General features: G+C 42.6%; 1 protein-coding gene across 3 annotated transcripts in view; it reads left to right on the top strand.

Moving 5' to 3' along the window:
• Nucleotides 1–1,401: 1,401 nt before the first annotated feature.
• The window catches only part of LOC115553368 (solute carrier family 12 member 5), a 32,104-nt gene continuing 11,365 nt past the window's right edge, over nucleotides 1,402–22,140 (top strand). For 2 of the 3 annotated variants that reach the window (XR_003978450.1, XM_030369516.1), the window contains exons 1-8: nucleotides 1,402–1,905; nucleotides 16,004–16,104; nucleotides 16,473–16,613; nucleotides 17,419–17,565; nucleotides 18,831–18,885; nucleotides 19,366–19,496; nucleotides 19,841–20,088; nucleotides 20,555–20,766. Coding sequence is in view for 2 of the 3 variants with exons in the window: in XM_030369516.1 (XP_030225376.1) it covers nucleotides 1,851–1,905; nucleotides 16,004–16,104; nucleotides 16,473–16,613; nucleotides 17,419–17,565; nucleotides 18,831–18,885; nucleotides 19,366–19,496; nucleotides 19,841–20,088; nucleotides 20,555–20,766 (1,090 nt within the window). In the remaining variant the exon portion in view is untranslated. The remainder of the gene's footprint in view (nucleotides 1,906–16,003; nucleotides 16,105–16,472; nucleotides 16,614–17,418; nucleotides 17,566–18,830; nucleotides 18,886–19,365; nucleotides 19,497–19,840; nucleotides 20,089–20,554; nucleotides 20,767–22,140) is intronic. The other variant, XM_030369529.1, reaches the window with a different exon arrangement.

The raw sequence follows: 22,140 nt of genomic DNA, 5'->3' as shown, positions 1-22,140 counted from the left end.
ATTCTTACCTAAACATCCATTAGGGTTTTATGTTTTTATTTTGGCAATGTAAGCTTTGTCATTGGGCAGCGACACAGTGCTGCTGTGGATTAGCTTCAACCCCCGTATTAGACCACAGTGCATTAGAGGTCTGCATGTTGCACAAATGGTAAGCCATGAACACCAGCTCTCCTCCATGTGGATTTCCAAGATCCATATAACGGATGATAATAACTATTCCACTTGGCTGACGGCACGTTTTTTTTTACAGGTACCATTTCATTGTTAAGCATTATTTATTCCCTTTTTGAACTAACTGGTGCAAGTAAGTTATTGCTACTTATATTTTATTTTTGTATGATTTATATATTCCCTGTTGCTGAGAAAGATTTCAGTATTAGTCAATAAAAAAATGGAAATGCTGCAGCAACCGGGGGTTCGATTCCTCCCCGTGGTCCTTTGCTGCATGTCTTCCCCTCTCTCTCCCACCTTCCTGTCTTAAATCACTACAATAAAAAGGATTAAAAAAAAAAAAACATGAAAACGAAAATGGATGCAGAGTTCTGTATTAAGCAAAACGCAGTTGACATTTGGTACATCCAACTCTTGTATGTATGTATGACCTGTTTAACAAGGTTCACTCAGGGTGGAATCCATACGGCGACCGTCCCATCCTTTATTTCTTCATACATGTGTTGTGAACGTGTGAATTCAAGTTGAAAATCCTGGCCATTTATTCCCTTGATGTAATGTTCAGACCCCTCCAGCACCAGGGCTCTGATCCGCTGGCTTACAAGCCAGTTCCCCCTATTAATAGTGATACTGTCAACATCTAATTTCAGAAATCCTTCTAAATAATAAACAAATTCAAAATAAATATAACTTTTTAGCTCATGGGTAAAACACATAATGAATAGCGGCTGAGAAGCTGTCAGGCACAACCACTATACTCCCGTTCAGCCCGGCATGAGCTCACCCGCCACAAGGGCCTCGTGTTTTCTGGTATTTTTATATAAACTTCAACGTCACAAGTGCAGCCCGCAGCCCCTGGTGGAGGTAATGGCCTGTGTATACACGAGAGCACAAAAGAGAAGGGGAGCCACGCCGAGAAGCTGACAGAGGAACAATGGGCAGTAATGAAATGGTATCTCTCTCCCCCCCGTCTTCCACCTGAGATGAACATCAGAGGATAAATGGCTCTAGGAACACATCACTTTACTATTGGATGTGCCTCCTCTGTTGCTAACCCCTCTTCTCATCCATCCATATCTCATGAAGAATTGGTGGATGATTAAAAACGTGTGTGAGTGAGTGAGCTACAGGGAGAGAGAGAGAGAGAGCAATAGAGAGAGAGAGATTGACAGACAGAGGGCAGTGGATAGAGAAAGATAATGCCTCCTGAATGCAGGATGAGAACACACCCGGCAGGCTTAGAGCGAGCGGAGGGGGCTGAGAGCGAGCCAGTGACAGCGTGGTCCTGGGCGCAGCATCGCCAACTCCTCAACGGCAGCATCTCACTCGCCACGTGCCCCTGACGAAGAGAGATAGACAACAAGAGAGCGAGAGAGACACACACACACACTTCACACCTGGAAGAGCAGAGAAGGAGAGAGACCAAGAGGCAAATATTCTCTCTCTCCCCCTCTCTCTCACACTTTCTCTCTCATTTCTGCCCCTTGGTCTTTAGAAGAAAGAAGAAGGGGAAGAAAAAGTTACCTGAAATAGAGACAAGGTGCATATTTGTTCAAAGAGCGTCCTGCCCAGGGGTGTGCCTGGGCCGCAGCTCTCACACAGCTGGCAGTGAGCTTGGACCTCCAGGGGGCTCTCTGCTTCCCACAGCCTGATAAGGAGGAGGAGGAGAGGGAGAGAGGATGCTCAACAACCTGACGGACTGTGAGGAAGGAGAGGGGGGACCCAATAGCCAGGGTGAGTGACGAAAGCAGTCAACTGTGTGTGTGTGTGTGTGTGTGTGTGTGTTGGTCATGTATGCTTAAAATATGTTTCAAGGAGAGGATTCATACATTTCAACGATGTGCAGAGAAATACGTTTTCTTGTATACATTTTTATTTTACTTTAGGTTTTTTGTTTTGTCCATGGGAAATCAACTGTCGACTTTCAACTTTCAGGCTGAAGGCTAATGGGACAAATGCATGTAAACGGTCCATGCACTTGCCCATATTTATAGGTTCATGCACAGACCCACATTTTGCAGTAGAAAACCTGCAACAAGGCACAGCCATGTTGAGTCGTGTTTAGCCCACAGCCGTAGTCCTCGATGCTCATATCAACAATGTAGCCAGATGATACACTTGCTCATGGCACATGGTATAAGCAATATGTGTGTGTTTACCTGTTTCTGTGTGCTGTGTCTAATTCGTTCAATGAACTACAATGGACCCTTTCACAGGTTGTCAATGGTCGAGTAAAGTATGATCCCGTTCGTTAAATTTTTTTTAGCTATGGTCTGTCACACCACCCGCATAGTCAATGTATATTTACTTGACTAGTTGTGACTAGTGTTTATACTTCACTGCCATACCTAAATTGAACTGACCCATAATAACAGTTATGGGCTACACATGTGTTTATGCTACAGTGAAAAGGCTTCTTACAATTGTGAATGAAGGCCTGGCGGTGAGTCTGGAGAGCCTTACCTTTGACTCTCAAGAAGTTATTCATGGCCATCCCATCAAGGCACATTATGCCTCGCTCTACATCCCCCATTCACTACAATTCTAGCCTTGTTTACCTTGCATGTGTGCGAGTGTGTGTGTGTGTGTGTGTGTGTGTGTGTGTGTGTGTGTGTGTGTGTGTGTGTGTGTGTGTGTGTGTGTGTGTGTGTGTGTGTGTGTGTGTGTGTGTGTGTGTGTGTGTGTGTGTGTGAGAGGGGGAATGAATATGTGTACATCCTGTGCGATATGTATTATGTGATGGACAGATGACTTTAAACCTTTACTGCCAGACTTGGCTTTTCTCCTAAAACCCGATTGTTCCAGAAGCTTAACATCTCATAGAAAATGGGATTACAAGTTACGAGTTATCCACAAGGCGAGGCCCAACTATGGCCAAACCTAGCGAGCTAGTCATATGTTTTGGGGGAGTGGAATTTGGAGGGAGACATGAGGGAGGAGAGTTGGGATGTTTTTGGAAAATCTAGCTAACTCAGGCTGGTTCCCAAGGGGGCCTACCCCAGCTTTAAGTAGGAGCCAGGATGGATTTATTTAGGGCATTGGGTAGTGAACCCCGTGTTTATGTTAATCTGCAGTGAATGTTTATGATGTACTTTAATTCTATGGCATTTCATTTTTTATGGTGTGAAGAAGTGGTATTCTCAACATAGATGACAGAATGCGTTGTCCAAAACAAACCTATACATTTTAGCCCATACTGATTGTTCGAGAAAACAGCAATACGTCATGTATGTCAATCGTATATATTCTCATTGGAAAAAGCCACATTTTAAGATTGTTAAATACATTTAGTTTAACAGGATAATCAGGAAAATGAATACCATTGTTAAATCTTTTTCTTTTTAATAAAAACGTAGATTTTCGAGTAACCCACTGGTGAATTATTTTCTTCTTCAACTTTGGGACCGACTAGGACAACGTTTTTGTGGGGCAAACCTGAAGTTCATGTCTGATTTGCGTCTGCCGAAAAACACACTCCATGGTTCATTTTGTTACCATTTGATGTACAAGATAATCAGGTGTTAGTGCATCAATAAAGTAAAAGGAGGACGAATATGATTTTCAAAAGACTATTAAAATGCACAACATGTGGGGTCGTAGACCTACAGGAAGTGATGCACACTCACTTTTCACGGGGGCACAGAATGACTTGGGAGTAAGATAAAGACGAGGTAGTCTCTTTTATATGAATCAGGGCAATAAGGTTTGCTAAAATAGTAGATCATATACTATACATCTAGCCCTACAGGAAGTTGTGTAATTATTAGGTGGCCTAGGGGTCAAGGAACCTTGGAGTGAGCAAGAGACCTGGGGACTCTCTTTGATGAAAGAGGGCCTCAGAGAAAAGTAAGATCATACATTTGGGGGCACTAGCCCTTGAGGAAGGAACTACAAAAGCCTCCAAAAATGCTCCGTCTTGTGACCTCTCAACCCACGGCCTACTATGAGATTTTGAGCAAGAATCCCTCCGCCACCTACAGCTTACCAATCCACAGCTATATCTGATAATCAGAACTTTATCTCAAAAATAAAAAAATATGAGCGAAATGCACAGGAACCTTTCAATATCTCATAAGGTCATAACGTGATGCGGGCCCCTTTTGACCATGTATATGAAAAACGTGTCCATAGGCCAGCAGTCTTCACACGCCTTAAGACAGGTTTATTACTGAGGCCAAGTATGCATGTTTTACATATTTTTCAAGGCCCGTTGGGGGGGGGGGGGGGGGGGGGGGGGGGGGGGGGGGGGTATAGGTCATTCCCCTTTTGGTGCCCTTTCAAGATGTGCTGAGGTGCCAAAATCCATACACATGTTCCCCTGGGTCCCAGGAAATATCCGGGAATTGTATTTCTAGTGCTTGCAGAAAAGTTGTTTGACGAAGCCTCTATGGAGTGTGGCCTGCGAGACCCTATCAATCAGAATGTTGTGCAAAAGGCAGTTTTGGAGACGGAGGGACCTACTGCCCAAAGACTTGACAACCTTGATCCAGGGCCTGGCCGACCCCCACACTGAACCGTGGCCCTTAGGGTGGGGTTATTCCGCTGTGAACGGCCCCCATTTAGCAGAGACTCTAGGTTTAAAGAGCGATGCCACGGCGCACCCTGGTTGATGGGTCCAATGGCCCAGTTCCTATTTTATTGATGCATTCAGCTTCAACAACATTTAAAGTGGCATTCATTTGTCAGGATTAACCTGATGAAGAAAGCTTTGGAGTGGATTTCCAGGAAGAACCAAAGCAAACCTAAACTTCCAGGTGGCCCCACAAAAACACATTGAACTAGTCCAAAGCAAAGAGAAGAATAAAGGGCATCCGAGTGTCACTCGAAAATCTAAGCGTTCATTGGAAGAACATTATCCATCAGCGATATTCATGTTTATCATTAATCATTGTCATAATTATCTCAGGGGAGGCAAAGCGAACATAAACTTCCATTGTATCCTTCTAATCCCTCCCAAAGAAGTATAGATGTCATCACTGGGAATGTTTCCATTTTTTATATATATAAAATGGTACTTAACACAATCGCTCAGCTGACGCAAAAACATTTATTCAAACTACATGAAAGCTGCATCAACATGAATCAACATGACAACGATAGGCATTCCTGGCTCGCGCATGCACCACCAGATGTGTGGCAACAAAGTAACAAGTCTAAACTTAATCAAGCATTCCCTCATCTCCGAGAAGTTCTCAACCGCAGATGTTTTATACATTTATGTTTAGATTCCGAGGCCCGGACCTTGGTGACCTTATAGCTGGCTAGGGGCTTGCATACGTGATGTATTGCTGTTTCCTCTCTCGTTCTAGGCGACGCATACAAACCACCTATTCTGTTGTTTTGTTGTTTAGTATCCAAACAACTAAACACAGCATGAACTGATAATGAACAACGTATTAAGTTCAGTTTATGTTTTGATTGGAAAGTCCGGGCTGATGTTTTGATGGCCATTTGCCAAGCAATAAAAAATAAAGCACCCTCAAATCAATGAATCAGAACTACTCTGATGAAATTTGGAATAAATAAACATAGGATTTCACATTCTTGTTGTTACATCAGAAACGATCAAAGTCCTCTCACCTCCGGCAAAATAAAGCTAGCCAATGATCTCTGTTCCCACAATTTCAGCTGAATGAACTAAAGCAAGCTCATTGTTTGCATAAATTAAATTAAACAATGCCACCGCAGAGTAAACATTATATCACGTAAATTTAAATTAAACTAAATTAAGTAATTGCGTAATCATTTATTGTCCTCCAGGGTGTTTAGAGTATGGGGTACACGCCGTTCCAGTAGAGTCTAGGAACACACTTTCACTACACGTGAAAATATAAAGACGTCAATCCAATCAGCGTCGTTCCAAGTTCTGGAAATTATAGCTTGTTTGTTCACCTCATCACTGTCCCATTGATAGTTCACTTCCTTCACTGAGATACTTTGCCATTGGTTGAATAATGCATTTGTTATGTACATAAGTTCTTATCATAAGTTCCATAAAATGGAACTAATATGTTTATTTTGTTACGTTAAATTATGAAGATCCAACTCCAAACAAGGTGCGGACTCAGTTAACTCTGTGTGAAGCAATTCCAATATTAGAAATAAATGTACAAAATTAAAAAGTACTATTTGATATTTGTTCGTAGGTTTTTGCATTTCCTGCACACCAGTAATACAGCGCCCAAAGCTCTAAAACTGATTTCAGCATCACAGTTATAGTAGTGAGTTATAGTACAGAAAATGTAAGCTTCTCTGTTGTAAATGTAGTCGTTAATGAAAGCACCTCTCATCATTGTTTTCTCATTCTAAAACATCTGCGCTTTCTAAATAGTCATTAGCTAATGTTACCCCCTGTGAAAAACCTATTTTCCATCCGCACATTTAATTTGCCTAATTACTTAATACCACGAACATCTTCATCGTGGTACAACCACAGCAGCCATTTTGTATAAATTCCGCCCAATCAGACTGCCGGCATGTGTTTGAAGTTGTGGGGGCCGGTGTCGGTGGGGCTGGTGTTGTTGGCGGCAGATGCTGCTAGCTTCCTGCCTGTCCTTGTGTTTTTGGAGTAGTAGGTCACAGCTACACTGGGGGCAGATGGCTCTGGACCAGGCCATAGAGGGCATTTGGACTGGGAGAGATTAATGCTGCGCTGATGGGCCATGTTCACACATGCACACTCACTCGTTGACATAATAAATTATAAAATAAATATTTATTTATTTTTAATCGTTATCTTAAAGGGTAATAAAGTAAACAATTATGTAAAATAAAAGTCATATCATCACATCTTGTGTGCCAGTAAAAACAAGCTGCTCAGTTCAAAGTAGGTCTACCGTCCACTGCTTTAATAGTAATGCAGGAACTGATTTGTGTCCTCTGCATGGCCCTTGAGAGACCCCCCTCTGACCAATGGCTGCTCGATGTTATTTATCAACCATGATGAAGGGCTGTTCAGTCCCAGGATAACCATTTTTTCCCGTTTCATACAACTCCTTAAGGGACAACGTTATTGGATGAAAGCAACTCTTGTCTGTCTGCCCTTTAACCCCCCAGACTTCCTGTGTCTCCATCAGCCCTAATCTCTTCACCAGCTGTTGTTGCTTCCAGGTGTGCTCGATTCTGAAGCAATTTGCTTGATTCAACCCAGGAACAGAGGGGAGGAATCGCTAGGGCATAGCCCTTTCCACCTTTTTACGGTTTCATTTTTATGATGACATGTGGTTTGGTTTCAGGGAAATGTGTTTCTATTAAAAACCCAAATCTACTGGTGTACCGCTGACCGATAAGCCAACCAGACTTCTGCTGGGGCTATAGACACAACGCCCTTATAGGCCTGATTCATTATGTTTTACTACCACTACTACAATACGCGTGTCCTTGCTTAATTCATGACTTCACTCACAAACTCACTCAAGCATGTTGTTATGTTTTGCTTCTGTGCGGAGCTGTCAGTCCTAGTACAAAACGAGCAGTGTTTATGTAACTTGTGTAGAGCGACTGAGATTATGTCATCGCAGACGAACACATGCATTATATAATATAAGGCAAAGCTTTTAATATCATAAAGGGGTTTTAATATTAAAGGCTTGCTCTAGTAATTTCTCTGAAGTTCTCTGATTTACGGCTTTGCTCTGTTGTGATGCATTGTGATGAGAAAAAATCTCGAAACAACTTCGACATGACCTCGCTGCATAATCCATACCCAAAACAATAACGGGCATTTATAGAAAGAGGATAATGTTTCAAATACAAAGATTAAACTGCATCAAATATGAACCACATGGCAGCACAGCGCTCTCAGCTACAATCAAACAAGCAGGGTTTGGAGTGTGAGAGTTCTGAGGCACTAGAGGGCCCATATTGTGTGGAGACTGGTAGTTGATGTTGATACTGTTTGTACCTATATCATTATTGCCTCGTTCACATGCTGATCCTAAGTTGTAGCCTCACATCTATTATACGCAAATGCGTATAATAGCCTCAAACCTTTCGGTTATTTTTCAATTTCCAAGGGCCGTTATCAACAGGCGCAGAACAAAATGCCGCTGGCAGCAGTTGGATAGACCTAGAACCAATCAGAGCAACGGTACACGTGACGTAGGGATAAGGGGTCAGTTGTTAAATTAAACTTTGATCAAATCCTCTCCATGTCAAAGCCTGGAGCCAAAGCATGTCCTAAAGCCCCCCACACACCACGGCTACAGAGCACAAACAGAAGCTGAACTTTCTTCCGTTCTTCATCACACAGGGGGAATATTCAATTCCATGTGAACTCACTCATCAAGGCTTGACTGTCTGAAAAATAAATTTGCTTAAAAAATGGCAGACAGAGGCGGCATTAAATAGACCCCATGCTTCAGCTACACCTGTGGTGTGGGAGTGCTCATTGATTAACATCGGAATGCTTTGAAAGTGGACACACTTTACGCTTGCGCCCTCAGATGCGCCCTTCGCTTTAGCTTTGGTGTGTTCCGCTACTTTTCCCAGGAGGACAAGTAGCTAAGTAAATAGAGCACACTCTATGTATGCTTATCCTTCTATCTTAACTCAATCGTCTTGTTCTCTTTCACCCCAGTTGTCTGAGATTTGAGATGATTCAATCCCTGCTTCCTCATCTCTTCTCCTCTATTAGACAGCACTCAGTTGTCCACTCTTATATTTAGCTATTTTATAACGTCGTAGTTTGAAAGGAAATGATCACTTCAAAGAAGGAATAATAAGACTATGACATTTATAACTTGTTTTGTTTTTTCTTCTCAAGTTCACAAGTTTCAGTGCGGACGCTCTATTTGCTGGGACCATCTCTTTAATTAGTTGTGGCTGTCATAAGCGTGGCTTGGTAGCGCTCCAGTGTGCTGTGATCAAAGCTGGATCAGTCGCTGGATTTGATCTTTCGTTTCCCTTTTCCCACTCAGAGCCGTGTTGACTCTTAACACGGGAATCATGTCTGCCATGCCCCCGGGGAGAGGTTTTTTGGGCAGCAGGACCTTGTTTGGTGGGATTTGCACAAAGACACAGACAGTGTCCCATTTCTTAAATGTTTCCTTCTCCACTCCCCTGGCGTTCTTCTCCACATGTGTGCAGCCTGGTGAGGTTGCCTCCGTTAGATGTTCAACTTTAGACCAAGTTCAGATGGTGACGATGTTCTTTGGACTGAGGAAAAAGTCATGAATCCCTTGTAGTGTTTCATCAGTCTGTTTAGTTCTTGTGCCAAAGCACTCTTTGTAAAAATGTAGTCCATCTATAAACAGCTTAGCTAAGATTATATGACTGGGTTGGTTTCAGACCACCACTGCCCGAGGTTATTTGGGAGCATGTTCTTGACATATTTATTATGTCGTTTTGGTCCACATTATTTAATGGTGCCAGACACAGTTGAGTTAACATGCTGATGACTCTCTCTCTTATGTGCCTTCACGTTTTAAACTTTTCCAGATTGGCCTGTGGCAGACAAAGATGGAGGATGTGATGATGTGAGCAGAGAAAGTACAGGGGTTCAAACTAATGTCTGTGATGCAATGCACTGCATTATATATATATATATATATATATATATATATATATATATATATATATATATATATATATATATATATATATATATACTTTTTTGTAATATTTGAAATGGGCAGAGGCTGCCTCATTTCTCTTCTGTACTGGTTTGCTTTATTACCAAAGCCTCAAAAAGAAGAACACTAATCTTTCATAACATGGCGCTTTGGGAGGAGCTGGATTAAGAAAAAAAACACAGGATTATAAAAAAATTACCGGATGCCATTTTAGTTTTAAATAGTTATAGTTTTAGCTGTACAATGACAAATAATATAAAATTCTGCCTTTTCTTTTACACCTCTCTAGTTTGTTAGAAATGTAAAGTTTTGAAACATTCTGTATCCATTCTCAAAGACATAAAACTTACAAAATAAATCCTATGTTTTTGACAGTCTCCACCAACCAGTTTATGAACACTCTTTCTCTCACACACACAGTATACTCCAGAGGTGTTGACATTGACGTAGGTGTCTGGACAGGATGTTTTCCCTTGTCTTCTAAATCAAACGTTTCGTTAAGGAGTGCTGGCACCAGAGTTTGCTTTCGCAGTTGGCCAAGGAGGGTTCCAGAGAATGGGAAAACGATGCAATCGTTTTAGTACCATACTGCTCTGGATCAGAGATGAATTTTCCCCCTATCACAATTTTGATGGTTGCTTTCAATAGAGACATTATCATTTTCCCTCACCCGCAACATGATTGGTCGAAATACTCCAGTAGCGAAAGAAAGTGGAACGTTGCGTTCATCCAGAACGGAGCTCCTCTGCCCTCAAACTCTAGCCGCTGAATATAATAATAATAATAATTCATTGAATTTATTTAGCGCTTTTCTAGACACTCAAAGACGCCTACAGTGAAGGGGGGGGGGTGGGGGGGGGGGGGGCCCTCACTAACCACCACCAGTATGTAGCACCCATTTGGGTGATGCACGGCAGCCAATCGGCGCCAGAATGCTCACCACACACCAGCTTGAGGTGGAGAGTGAAATCAATATATGATTTGCAAGACTTTCTTTTTTTTTTTCGTCTTTCCTGGCTCACATTTGTCTTTGCCGACCTCTCATTACCTGTCTTCACTGTCCAAAAAAAGGATAGCATAGCTTACAAAACGAGATGTGTTTCATCTCAGCTGGAAGGATGGCTGTTCCCAGTGAGACACCCTCCTGAATGCCAAGTAGAGAGAAGATAAAGAGAACAAAAGACATGATGAATACATCTGTGGCCCAGACGAGAGCATTTAGGTGTATTAACCGTCAAACTTCTGCTTAACCCCGGACTCACAAGTCTGCATGACCTCAAGAAGGATGGAAGACTGTAAGGACAAATATCTGCTAGAAGACAATACAAAAACCGGGGGAAGCCAAGGGTTATTTGATCAGAGCACTAAATTAACAGAGCATGTTGATGAAACAAGCCCAGTCTGTTTTTGTGATCGTAAGTCCTACATCTCCAGGACGGATGGGAGTGCTACATGTGCTCTTCATCATCGGTCATGTGTGATTTATGCAGCGTTTTAGAGCCCATGTATTGATTTAATTAACATCATTCTCTCTGTCTGAGAACAGCCTTATTGAAGCATGAATTATAAATGCTGTGAGGAAGGAACAGCCGTGAAGTATTTGTCGAGATCATTAAACAACGGAATATAATCAGTAAAACATATTCAATGTAAAATATGGCAAACTGTTTTGTTTCATATTTGAGTGCATGTCCTCAAATGGAAATAAATGGTAATGGTAATGGCAATGACAATACAAGGATGACCGCAATCACTTTTAGGCAAAATGTACAGCAGCTTATGAAGAATTAACTATTACCACAACAACGACTAGCAAGGAAATAAAGGTTAAAATTAGACAGCATTATTGTTCACCATATAGTCTCCACGGTTGTTTTGGATTCTGTGATATGATGGAAATGTGAACTGGATTTAGAACAGTATTATGTGTTGTTGAATCTCAAAAGAGTGGAAATAGTGCAGGCAATCTGTGCACTATAGAACCTTATACCACAGCATTGTTAAAGGAGACATATTATGGTGTTTTACCAACAAGTAAACATAGTATTTGAGTTCCAGAAAACATCAATCAGCACACTTCAAATCCAACATTAACTATTCACAAGTTGTTTCCTTAACAACGCAAACACAAGATAATCAAAACGCCACGTAAGAATGTTTAAAAATAAACCTACAGGTTTACAACCACCAATCATTATTGGTAATCAGTTGTAATCAGTGGTATAAGAGGTATGAACCACAGCGGGAGTGTTGTGTTTTATTCCTCTTGCGGTTGGTGCTGCAGCCCGAAGTGAAGCCAACCACTGAAGGGTTTTCCTGTAGAGATGGATGGTGATCGAACAGCCTTCCATTGGATTATTAACCTGGTCTCCTCCAGCGCAGGGCTGACCTCAGTCGTTATGGGCGGTGGAAGCAAGTTCTGTTGAGCTTTGGTTTGCCCACCATCCACCATCCAATAATTTTTTGGTGGTTCAGTGGCCTCCAGCAGCTGTAGGATAATCTCCCTGAGCCTGTCCTATTAAGCTTTTAAAAGCTAGTATAAACTGTCCATTTTGTAATAGCCCTGACACGTCAAGGGTACAATCTGCCCCAAACGGCCCGCCCCTTGCTTTATCTGTGTTGTTTGGACCAAGTCACAGCCAGGCCTTTGCTGTGCTGCTGTAGCCGTGGGGAGGATTCATCTGGATGCGTGTACCTATTCTTTACAATGCTATTAAGCGGCTAACCAGTGTTATCCTCGTGTCCCGATGTTGATCCTGAGCCCTGATCCTCCGTGCCTGTGTCTGCTCCACTGCACATTCCTGCTCATCTGCTCACCGAGACCCAACAGATCAGACTTCTCCTATCTTCCTGTGATCGTGCCTGTGTGTGCGTGTGCCTGTGTGTGCGTGTTGGTGTGTGTTGTGAGTTGTTGCGTACTTTTCTTTCCTTGATTATTTTCTTTTTCACTAGTTTCCTGTTTTCAAACCACTATTTGAAGCTGCCAATTTGCCATGGATCGTTTCATTTCAAAGACTTTCATTAATCCCAGCAGACAAATGCTCATCTCCTTTGAACCCACGGACGAGTCGCTCCAAAGGAAGAGCCAAGACACACCAAGCACTAAGGTCAAAGCATGATGTCATGTCCTGCCAGAACCAGTCACAGTGAAGCTCTTACAGGGCATTAGAATGGAGAATGACTTAGAGGATTTCTAAGTTGAATAAGTCTATTGAATCTTGGTTTCATTAAGTCTGAGTTTGACTTCCTGACTTTTATTTTTAGACTTTTTGTTGGGGCCTCTTATGACTGTAATGATTGTGAACATTGATCTGTTTGAATGTATTATTTGGGTTCGGTGAATTTGTGGAGAAAGACTCCCTCAGTGGCATGGCTGTGAAAGATATGTAACGGATACGTATAAAATCCCACAAAGATTTGTACAATACCTGGCCTATCCAGCACACTAGTAGCCAAGGTATATGGTTGTTTTCATTGATTTGAGCCCATTCCAATAGTCAATGAACCGTTGCTTGTCCTCCTAAATATTTAACCGCTGCTGTCAAACCTCAGAATAGGCATCAGTGGTTCTGTAAATGTGGGCCAAACCTTGTAAAACTTGAGAAGTATGTGGAAGGTGTTGAGCTAATGAACTTTACACCGATGCCCGCCACCTTAACGTCTGTGTACAGTAGTTGAAAGCATTACATTTCCCTCCTGTGGCGGCTGTGTTTCATTCTAGATGATATGTTAATGAATGTTGATTTATTGCTAAACTCCTATCGGCATCTTTACACAATGGACGGTAGACGAGAAGGCACATGTGGAGCTGCAGTGGCAGACAGCCCCGTCATAAGTGGGAGGGCACTGACATGAGGAGCTGTGCACGATGGTCCGGCAGGCAGCAGGCAAAGGTCAGCGCAGAAGCCGTGCACACAGAGCTTATTTGGCTCAGCTAATCCTCTGAATCTCTCTCTCTCTCTCTAGAATATTCAACGTATATTTCATGCAAACACACACACACACACACACACACACACACACACACACACACACACACACACACACACACACACACACACACACACACACACACACACACACAAACTCAAGCACAGACATACACGTATGCGCAAGCACACAACCACACACACACACACACACACACACAAACACACACACACACACACACACACACACACACACACACACACACGCACACACACACACATATCGCCTACAAAGCACTACCTAAACATTATTCGATATTCAAAGTGAATTTACTCTTAGCCGAAAGCTGAAAGGGGAATTATGTTAGGATTCTGAAAATGATAGTGGATTACCGAATATCCAGGTTGTTGGGCACCTAAAAAAATAAAGAATACACTTAAATGTTTTATATTATGATATGTTATCTGCTATGAGATTGCTCAAAAAAGAGATAATGACATCTGGGGCCCTATTTTAACGGTCTGAAACGCAAGTGAGAAGCGCCAAGCGCAAGTAGCGAAGTAGCAAATGGCGATGTCGCTAGTTTACCGGAGCGAAAAATGACTCTGGCACCCGGCGCAAATCTTAAAAGGGTTGGTCTGAAGTAGCCTAATTACCCGTAGGTGTGGTTTGGGCGTAACATGCAACAAACCAATGAGGGTGCCAGCTTGCATCCCCTTTAAGAGCCATGAGCGCATTTGAATCTGACGAGTTGATATTTTGACGGCGCGTCTGCAGTCTCCGATGAGACAGATGAATTTCAAACTTCAAATGGCTCAGTTTATGGACAAATAATATGGCCTAATTCACACATGGAATAAGGTTTTCTTCCACAACTTCAAATACTGAGTCCTATTTAATGTGGTTCTATTCATATGTATCAGCTGTTCTTCAACTAATAATTTACCAAGAATGTGTGGCTAGGTAGATGAGAGAAGCAAAGTGTATGTGCGGTGCACAAGCAACATTATGCATGCGCCCTTAAAATAGCATCTGAACAACGCGCTACTGACTTTAAACCAGGTGTTTCCTGGTTTGTGGCGCAAGTGGTTTCTGAAACGGCAAAATAGCACCAGGGAACGTTTGCGCCAGAACACGCCTCCTCCTTTCGCTGAGCCGCCCCCTGGGGCGCAACGCGTGGCGCAGGAGGGAAAAGAACGCTCTGCGCCAGTAGCAAACTAGCAACGACACATGCGCCAGTGATTAAGTCACTGGCGGATGCAAGATAGGGCCCCTGGAGTTTGAGGTTATATTTGCATCGCTTCAGGCAGTACGGCAGTCTTAACGTTAACACCACCCCTCCACAAGAAGCTAAATATGTTCTGCTTCTTCAGAATACAGATCTATGATAGCATAGATATTTTCAATTCTGTGCAGAAATTATGGCTTCATAAAATCCTTACCTACAATACTATACTAATACTCAAATCCTTGTGCGACTTCAAACATCAGAACATTTACATGTAACAGTTCTTTTATATGGTTAGTATTATGTTGCATGAGAGGAATTGGTTTGCATTTATTTTGCTGTTAAGATTGGTGTTTAGTGTGATCCCACTGTAACCTAGGGAACAGATTGCAACTGTCTGTGTTTGTTGTGTTGTTCAACAGTTGAAAAGTAGAGTTTTTCTCCCACCTTGTGGTACCAAATATATAGCCAGTTTCTGCCTTGAACAGAACCTCACAATCTGCCTTTGTGCCAATCACAGCAGTCCCCCGTTGTTTAGTAAATGTTTATCCTAATTTATGCTTTTAAGGTCTGCATGAGGTCTCAAGGTTTATGTTGTGGCAGCTTATTTTGGCGCGTGGACGGAATCGATTGTGGAGTTTGGCCAGGCCCCACATGCCTTTATCCACCATGGTTAATTTGAGGCCAGGGGTGTTTGTCTGTGTGTGTGTGTGTGTGTGTGTGTGTGTGTGTGTGTGTGTGTGTGTGTGTGTGTGTGTGTGTGTGTGTGTGTGTGTGTGTGTGTGTGTGTGTGTGTGTGTGTGTGTGTGTGCGCGCGCGCGCGCGCGCGCGCGCGCGTGTGTGTGTGTGTGTGTGTGTGTGTGTGTGTGTGTGTGTGTGTGTGTGTGTGTGTGTGTGTGTGTGTGTGTGTGTGTGTGTGTGTGTGTGTGTGTGTGTTCACTAAAGAAAATCTCCATTTCATTTAAAAGCACAGTTGAGGATCATAAAATCCCAAACATAAACTCACAAGCTGGACCCATTTTATGGGTTTAGTTCATTTGTCTCAATGTGAACTGAGTCTGTAAAAAGAAGCAGAGTCAAGTGTTCCCATCTCTTCCAGCAGATGGCAATCCTAAGGAGAGCAGTCCCTTCATCAACAGCAGTATGGCCAGTGACATGGAGAAAAGCCAGCAATACGATGGCAAGAATATGGCTCTGTTTGAGGTAACCATCCATCAGTTAAACGCCCTCTTGTTGTTCCACCTTAATATACTGTATATTAATAATAAAAACAATGGCACGCACTTTACATACATTTTAAAACCATCTATATACCAGATAAGTAAGCATACATGTATACATTTATATTCAGACATATGCCTATATGTCTGTGTATGTCTGTATAAATATAAATAGATCTTTACGTATACACATACAAACATGTCGAATCCTTAGAATGAGTGGTACGGTGGGTAATGATTGAGGAGAGAATAGGACCCGGTGGAGATGAGTGGTGAGGCAGGGCGCACCGGTCACCATGACTCCCTGGCCTCCACCGGACCATGTGACCCATCCTTCGTCTGCGTGTCCAGGACGAGATGGACACCAGCCCCATGGTGGCCTCTCTGCTCAGCAGCCTGGCCAACTACTCCAACCTGCCCACCGGGAGCAAGGAGCACGAGGAGGCCGAGAACAACGAAGAGGGCCCCCGCCCCTCCAAGAAACCCATCAAGGTAAGACCGCTGTGGGTCCTGAATGGACGGACGTTTGACCCCGACTCTGCCCCTACACCTTACCCTATCGCCCACTCTCACTCTGGGTTTACAGCAGTATTGCTGTGATAAGATTGTCTTGACCCATTTGAAGATATGGCATGGGATCCCTTTATTACTCTGCTGTCTGTTTGTGGGACGCCGCAAGCGTCCAGTACAAACCATTAATGGATGACCCATGGTTATTAAAGAATAACCTAGGAACTGCATCATACCAGGAAAACAAGCACATTGATTAATGCAGGTGTGGCAGGTGAGTGCAGCTGCTTCTGATTGGCTGGGGTTAGAGACAGGTGCTTTCACTTGACATTGTTCAGAGGACGTTCTATGTTGGTGTTCGGTTGCTCTTTTGTCCCATTGTGCCAGACTGTCTCTTTATAATTCTACAAAAAAATGGGGGGTTGGAAAAGGCATTGGAAACCCCTTCTAAACTGAACAAAGAGTGTTTGAATAGAGCTAGCTAATCAGCCATCTGCCAGGATTTGAAATTCTGTGTTCAGTTGGGATTATTTGGCAATATAATGCATTCAAAGGCTGACATGAAAAAAAAAAAAAAAGTTGAATAAACAGAAACATTTGTTTGTCTATAACTGTCATATAAACCTAATGTAAAATAAATATCATCACTTTACAGTCTTGCCTTGCCTTGTCATTTTATGTCATTGTATGAAGTTGAGGTTTATCTTAAATCTAAATGTCTTAATCTAAACTAATTTAAAACTTTTGTTTAATAATAGTATTTCCACATGTATGTGTTCCACCCTAGGCACCACAATTGGGCACTCTGATGGGCGTGTACCTGCCCTGCATCCAGAACATCTTTGGGGTCATCCTCTTCCTCAGAATGACCTGGATGGTGGGCATCGGGGGCGTCCTGGGCTCCTTCATCATCGTCTTCATGTGCTGCTCTACAGTGAGTGGGGGACTACTCCCTGTCACTGACGATCACTACTGTTACTTATGAATGCTCCTGTTAATAGGATGAATAGAACCAATAGAAGCAGTCCATCCCTCTTGGGAAGCCAGGGAACTTGATGGAATGGCAGCCGTTCATGGTGCTTATTACAGTAACCAGGAACACGATTAATAAACATACAAGAATTGGCAAGATCAGATCCAAGAACTCAACAGATGGACGTTTTGTCCATCCGTCTAACCGTCCTTCCTTCCATCCTGCTATCCGTCTTCCTGGTTTGATGTCAGGAAAAATACTAGCAGATAAAATAATGGCACCCAACGAAGGCTTCAAAATCACACATGGCATGATGAGTGCCCCTTGACTGGATTTATTTTATGTGCTCATTAATTCAGTTTGGGGAACGGACATTTTATTAACTCATGCACAACAAAGTTCACACACAGTCCGCCCTGCTTGTGTTCTGGCTTCTGTTGCGATGAAGCCTCACTGAGCACCTCTTAGTAATAATAATAATACCTAGCGGTCCTCCGGCTGTAGGTGGAGGGATATATGTTGTCTCTGTCCCTGAGAATCCCGGGCATGCAGCGGTCACATCTGATCATCCTCCCAGCGTGGGGCCGGCCATATAAAACCAAGATAGGGCTCTCATCCACCCGCCTCACGGACGAATGGATCACCTCATTAATGGGCGATTAGAGAGTCAGTTAGCACCGTCTCTAAGCCCTTGTGCCAAGGATAGCCGAGCTGTGGGATAATATTAACTGGATTACTTGTGTTGATCGACACAGCTGCAGACACGTCACTCTAGAGGCATCAACACGTCACGCACATGTCTGTCTGCCGCAGGCTCACATTCGTGGTCATCATCCCTTCCATTGCTGCCAGTTGAACTCATAGCCGTTACATGTTGAAATGTTTACTTTGTCATACTCAACCCACTGGCCGAGGTTACATAAAGTACATATGTTTGTTTGTTTTTGGGGATGCTATGTTCAAGGCTCAAGGATGACATATCTATGCCTCTCATTACCTGCTGCCTGACTGAACTTTGATGTTGTATCGTATACCTATTCAAGACCCTAGTTTATTTCTGCAAGTACAAACAAGCCTGAATAGAGCTTGCTTATTGAGGAGTAATATAATGGTATTCTTTCCCCACATATTGGTTTATTTGAGATGAAAGAAGATGAATAAACGAGTCCTGATGGATTGTTGGGGCTGAGTGGCTTCAGGATAAGACTAAACAATCTCTCTCACAGACCATGCTGACAGCCATCTCCATGAGCGCAATCGCAACCAATGGAGTGGTGCCAGGTGAGTGGTTTATGTGTGTGTGTGTGTGTGTGTGTGTGTGTGTGTGTGTGTGTGTGTGTGTGTGTGTGTGTGTGTGTGTGTGTGTGTGTGTGTGTGTGTGTGTGTGTGTGTGTGTGTGTGTGTGTGTGTGTGTGTGCGCGTGTGTGTGTGTGTGTATGTGTGTGTGTGTGTGGGGGGGGGTTTGTGTGTGTGTGTGTGTGTGTGTGTGTGTGTGTGTGTGTGTGTTTGTGTGTATTTGCATTCATGCTAGTCTATCTCTGTTTGTTTATGTGTGTGTGTGTGTTTGTGTGTGTATGTGTGTGTTTTTGTGTATGTGCATCTGTGTGTGTCTTCATGTGTTTGTGTCTGTGTCTGTTTGGTTGTGTGTGTGTGTTTGTGTCTATGTCTGTGTGTGTGCGTGTGTGTGTGTGTGTGTGTGTGGTTGTGTGTGTGTGTTTGCTTGTAAGTGAACCTAAAGTTGTATGTGTTTGTGTCCCACAGCTGGTGGCTCATATTACATGATCTCGCGCTCCTTGGGTCCTGAGTTTGGTGGTGCAGTGGGAATCTGTTTCTACCTGGGCACTACTTTCGCGGGTGCCATGTATATTCTTGGCTGTATTGAAATCCTACTGGTAAGATGGATAACATTTTACATGTTCAGAATATTTCAGCTTTGTTCTGAAGTTTGACCAATCAAATAACATGCATCATTTAAATTAAATTAAATTAATTATAAGTTGTTTTGCTGCATACATTTTTATCGTAACCAACACAATCGTTTTTCATCGTAACCAATATATGCAACAATCATCTATTTGTGGATATGTACAATAAATGTATATATCATTAAGGCAGACAATTAAATAATCACAATCAAATTCCAAACTCTTTCCTCCTTCCTCCTCCTCCTCCTTCCTCCTCGTCCTCCTCCTCCTCCTCCTCCTCCTCCTCCTCCTCCTCCTCCTCCTCCCTGTAGATCTACATCGTTCCTCAGGCGGCCATCTTTAAGATGGAGGGCCTGGAGGGGCCGGAGGCGGAGGCGGCGCTGCTGAACAACATGCGGGTGTACGGCAGCCTGGTGCTGGGCCTCATGGCCCTGGTGGTGTTCGTCGGGGTCAAGTACGTCAACAAGCTGGCGCTGCTCTTCCTGGCCTGCGTCATCTTCTCCATCCTGGCCGTGTACGCCGGGGTCATCAAGACCGCCATCGACCCCCCCGTCTTCCCGTAAGCTTGACGACATTTTCTTCATTGTTCATGTGCGCCATGACGGCCATCTTTGATTTGTTGTCGTTTTTTGGATTTTAATATGATTATTATTATAAATATTGAAATTATTAAAATCGGGGTTGGCAATTTCGAAAAACCAGCCAGAGTAGGTGTGAATTAGTAAAGTAGTTCTTTAATATCATTAATGAAGTAATTAATTAATATGTCTAACATTATTATATAATGTATAAATATGTAGTAGTAGCAGTAGTAGTAGTACTAATAGTATTATAACTAGTATATATAGTATTAGTATTAGTAGAGGTAGAATAATATGTGACACATGACAAACATTTTATTCACAATTTCATTGAATTGAACAGCCTGAATTGAATTCACATAAATTGAAATCTGCAATAATGGAAAATGAACGAACTGGTTTCCACCATACTAACCAACGGCCTGCGTGGACCTGCCCTCCCAGAGTCTGTATCCTGGGGAACCGGACGCTGCTGACTAAGGCCTACGACGTGTGCGCCAAGACGGTAGAGTTAGACAACGACACGGTCCCCAGCCAGCTGTGGAGGACTTTCTGCGACTCGGACGCCCTCAACGCCACCTGCGACGAGTACTTCAGCAACAACAACGTCACGGAGATCCAGGGCATCCCAGGGGTCACCAGTGGCATCCTAGCAGGTACGCAGGGGCCCCAAGCTAATAAAACTGTAAACGTGCGTGTTATTAGCCGTTACAAGCCGTTTTGAAGATCTGCCTCTTCTGACATCACTAATAGGCGTGTCCACCTAGAAGTATAACGAATAGATGAGCAACGTTTGCTGCAGTCCACTGGGTAAGCTGGAAGACTGATCTATCCAGCGTACGTCTAGGTGGGCACGCCCACTTGTGATGTCAGAAGAGGCAGAGAACATCATAGCTTTCTCTCCTGGCCTCACTAAATCTTACATTAACAATAACGTTCTTCAAAGATTCTCCGTTGTGTCGCTGCTGCCAAAGAGGATTTTGTGTGACCGTAAATAAACAAAGCAGTATAACACTTTGGTATTCATGATAAGATATTTTGTAGTACTTGTATGGCGATTCACTGGTACGTTGTCCACAAAACCCAGACTATATTATTCTATAGTATATAATATTTATAATATTTGATGTAATAATATTATATCATATATAGAGATGTCCGATATTATCGGCCCACCGATATTATCGGCCCGATATTAGCATAACAATGTCATATCGGTCAATATCGGTATCGGATTTTTTTTGCCTTAAAACCGATTTTTTATTTTTTTTTTATTTATAGCTCAAATAAATGTTTTCAAAATTGTGCAGTACAGTGCACATTGTAATTGACTCATATTTGTGCATTTATTCAATTAAGGTTATTGAGTTTTAGTGAAAGAAACATACTGCTATGTTGCACATAGTTGTTCAGGTACAATGTTTTATCATTTGTGAAGTCAAGTTTGCCCTATTTGTTGTGGGCATTGTCAAGATTATCTCAGGGAGAGTGTAATCCAAACTGTTGTCTGAGACCATTAAAAAAATAAAAATAAACATGGCACTTTTCCCTTAAATTAAGTTGAAGTATTTTTCTTATTTTGCACAGACAATGTTAACATTTGGAAAGCCTTGTAGCATTCAAGAATTCATCCAGTGGGGCACCACAATAACATTAAGCATGTTGTGTTAATTCCACAACAGGCGATATGTAATGTTACCTAAATTAGGTTTGAGGAAAAATAAATAACCCAAATATCGACATCGGTATCGGCTGATATCGGAATCGAAAATTTAGAGTTGGACAATATCGCATATCGGATATCGGCAAAAAAGCCAATATCGGACATCCCTAATCATATAGTATAAAATATATATTACAATTTGTTTATCTCCATGGGGGGGGCATATGACTACTGTGTTACTGTGACTACTAAGTTGTTTTCGGGATGGATTTTGTTTCATCTCAAAGATAGACATGGCTAACTCTCTCCTAAGCCCTTTCTCAATCAGCCTTCTGGTCTGCACTTGTGTTCTTGTGGACTTATGAAA

Source organism: Gadus morhua, chromosome 1 (assembly GCF_902167405.1).
Source record: "Gadus morhua chromosome 1, gadMor3.0, whole genome shotgun sequence".
Classification (NCBI taxonomy): domain Eukaryota; kingdom Metazoa; phylum Chordata; class Actinopteri; order Gadiformes; family Gadidae; genus Gadus; species Gadus morhua.
This window is presented reverse-complemented; position numbering and strand designations above follow the sequence as displayed.